General features: G+C 43.4%; 1 protein-coding gene across 1 annotated transcript; it reads left to right on the top strand.

Annotated features, from left to right (window-relative positions):
• Positions 1-370: 370 nt before the first annotated feature.
• On the top strand, positions 371-1333 carry LOC101545811 (olfactory receptor 476-like). The gene has a single exon (XM_004620454.2). It carries the CDS (start codon positions 371-373, stop codon positions 1331-1333), a length of 963 nt encoding a protein of 320 aa, XP_004620511.2.
• The last annotated feature ends 2370 nt before the right edge of the window (positions 1334-3703 follow it).

Genomic DNA, 3703 nt, shown 5'->3' with positions numbered 1-3703 from the left:
TCGATCCCCAGCATCCCATATGATCCCCTGAGCACAAGCAGGAGTAATTTCTGAGTGCAGAGCCAGGAGTAACCCCTGAGCACCGACAAGTGTGGCTCAAAACAGAAAAGGGAAAAAAAGAAAGGTGAAGTAAAATTGTGGTCACAGAGGACATAGGGAAAACTGAAAAAAAAAAAAATCAAATATTATCCTAAGGGATACTGTGAAGTTTAGCAGCATTGATGTGGAACTTGGGGAGCAATTGGCCAATCCAACATACCTGTGGCTTTTCATTTTGTGGAAGAAGTGGGAGGTTATTTCTTAGATGGAATTGTTGACATTCATGTTTCTCCACCCCTGCTTATGGTCCCGTGGAAAACACTCCAGAGGCATGGCGTTGGGGCAGAACCAAACCACAGTAACAAGATTCATCCTGTTGGGCCTCACCGATCAGGAAGACCAAAAGCAGATCCTCTTTGTCATCTTCCTGCTGATCTACTGTGTGACTCTAGTGGGCAACCTGGGCATGATCGACCTGATCCGAAGCAGCCCTGCCCTCCACACCCCCATGTACTTCCTCCTCAGTGTGCTCTCCTTCCTTGACATCTGCAACTCCTCCATTTTCACGCCCAGGCTGCTGGTCAGCTTCCTGACGACCGACCAGTCCATCTCCTTTGCAGGTTGCGTGGTCCAGATGGCCCTCATGATCGCCCATGGCACCGGGGAGTGTCTGCTCCTGTCCATTATGGCCTATGACCGGTTTGTGGCCATCTGCCACCCTCTCCTGTACCACAGCATCATGTCCAAGAGCCTGTGTGTTCAGCTAGCAGTGGTCACTTACGCTGGGGGAGTGTTCATCTCAGCTGTACAGACAGGGAATGTGTTCATCTTACCCTATTGTGGCCCCAACATCATTGATCACTATTTCTGTGACATCCCCCCGGTGCTCCAACTGGCCTGTTCAGACACGAGTGTGGCCAACATTATCTTGCTCTTCTTTTCAGCATTAGTCACTGTTCCTACAATTTCCGTTATCTTGGTCTCTTATGCCTACATCTTGGTCACAATCTATAGGATGAGGTCACCGGAGGCCCAGCGCAAGGCCTTCTCCACCTGTGCCTCCCATCTTACTGCTCTCGGCCTCTTCTACGGAACTGTGTTTCTTGTCTACGTTCAACCCAATCCTGAAAGTGCTTCAGCCTATAACAAGATCCTCTCTGTGTTCTACACCATTGTGATCCCTATGCTGAATCCCCTGGTTTATAGCCTGAGGAATAAAGACGTGAAGACAGCTCTACAAGTAAGAGTTCTTAATCTAAGTAGGAAAGGAATTTGTTCCAAAGGTGCCTGGTAGATCAGAGTATAAAAGAGAAGCCCAGAGAATCTAGCTGGCACAGGAATCAGAAGTCGGCCACAAAAATGGTTTGTGTAGGCTGTCACCCTTGGGAGCATCACTTCTGGGTGTTCCCAATGCTGCACTTAGCAGGGCTGCCCCTGTGAATTCACCACAGTTCAATTGTTGAACAATGTCGCTTACATTAGCTACTGGCACCCTCTCTAGCATCCCACCACATATTAGCTTTGACAATTTCCAGGTCACTTGCTGAAATTCTAATAAACACCATTTGCTAGCACAGATATTTCACAACTATTGCATCTATTGACATCCAGCAAAAATATCACTGGTCCTTGACTCACTTATGGTTCAACTTAAAAATGTTTTGACACTGGGGCTGGAGCGATAGCACAGCGGGTAGGGCGTTTGCCTTGCACGCGACCACCCTGGGTTCAATCCCCAGCATCCCATATGATCCTCTGAGCACCGTCAGGAGTGATTCCTGAGTGCAGAGCCAGAAATGGCCCCTGTGCATCACTGGGTGTAACCAAAAAAAAGCAAAAATAAATAAATAAATAAATAAATAAAACTTTAAAAATTGTTTTGACTTTATAAGTAATACATGGGACTGGGGAGAGTACAGTGGGTAGGGCATTGCACATGGCTGACCTGGGCTCAATCCCCAGCATTCCATAGCCCCCCCCCCCCCCGCCAGGTACTGTCAGGATTAAACTTGAGCGTAGAGCTAGGAGTAACCTCTGAGCATCACTGAATATGAGCCAAAACCAAAACAGACCAACCAAGTAATACACATTCAATGAGGAACAATACTTCAATGTGTGTCTATGGGGACAGAGGAGGTGGGGGAAGCAGGATGCTAGGAATTCAACCCAGACTGCTTGCATTCAAGGCATGTGCTTCACCACTGGATCGTATCCTTGGCCCCATACTTCAAATTTTAATTTTGTTTTCTCTGTGATTCTGGGCAGAGGCAAAGAAGTACATCTCCTCTTTAGCCAAGTGATCACTAAAGCAGATAAAATTTTTTTTCTTCCCTTTCAATGTCGTGTTCAGTAAGTTATAAGAGAAGTTTAACACTGGTAAAATGGGCCTTATGTTACATGATTTTGCCCAACTCTAGGCCTAATAAATGTACTCAGAGCACATTTAAGGTAGATTAGGATAAGTTGTGGTGCTGGTAAATTAGGTAACAAGAGCATTTTTAACTTGAAATATTTTCAAAATACAATGAGTTTACGGGATGTAACCCTATTGTAAGTCAAAGATCTGTAAATCCAATGACATCCCACATCTATGATGCCGTTTTACAGGGCTCTGGGAAACAGGATTAGGACTTCACTTCAGAAGTAACAATTTGATTTTATCTTTGTTTCAACCTTGAGATTCCCCAAATAAAGAAAGAAACATTCAATAACAAATCGCTAAAAGTACATTTTAACTAAAACAATCTTCACCACCAGATTTCAGAGAAAGAACTGTCTTTCTGATTATATTTGAGTGATTATCTATGTGGTATTTGCATATAGAATGGAATGAATACTCACTTGACTTTGTGGGAAAGAATGGAGCCTCCAGTATGGAACTCTCCACTGAAAAGTGTCCAAGGAATATAATGTACCTTACAGCATTAGTGAGCTATCACTTCTAAATAAATGCCGATTTAATAAAAACTTAAAGTCAATGCCATATGTTTCATCAAAACCACAATGTCTTGGTCTTTAGATAAAACTTTTTTATCATAATAAAAATCAATCTTACTTAAGCAGGGAAAATGAAGTGAATTTTGTTGTAAAACACAGCTGTCAACTGAAATTCTCTATCTTTTTTGAGATTTAAATAAAATTGGCTCAATCCTTATCTCATATGTGGTAGAATTCCTACATCCCTTGCCATTTGTCTAGGGAATTTGAGATAGATGGAGTTGGGATGTGAAAATCTCGTGTTGTACCTAGTTATCTATAGTTCTAAGTTCCACTGAATTCTGTCAGCTATGGCATATGAATTATGTCAGCTTACCCAAGAAAATGATGAAGCGATAGCACAGCAGGGAGGGTGTTTGCCTTGCACATGGCCTACCAGGTTCGATTCCTCCATCCCTCTCAGAGAGCCCGACAAGCTACTGAGAGTATCCCACCTGCACGGCAGAGCCTGGCAACCTACCCGTGGCATATTTGATATACCAAAAACAGTAATTTCCATGGGGAAATTAAGTCCTAAGCTGTCGTTGCTTAGTTGAGCCTTCTGTGTTAATGTTTTTGTTCATTGAGTTAGTTGGCTTCTACATTACATTCCCATCCAATCTAGTTGGCTCCTATGTTAGTATTATAGAGTTTAGAGATGTTACATAGCTGCAAATGTGGCCGCAGG

The sequence above is a fragment of the Sorex araneus genome, chromosome 6 (assembly GCF_027595985.1).
Source record: "Sorex araneus isolate mSorAra2 chromosome 6, mSorAra2.pri, whole genome shotgun sequence".
Taxonomy (NCBI): Eukaryota; Metazoa; Chordata; class Mammalia; order Eulipotyphla; family Soricidae; genus Sorex; species Sorex araneus.
Note: the sequence above shows the minus strand (reverse complement) of the source record. Positions and strands in the feature narration are given on the sequence as shown.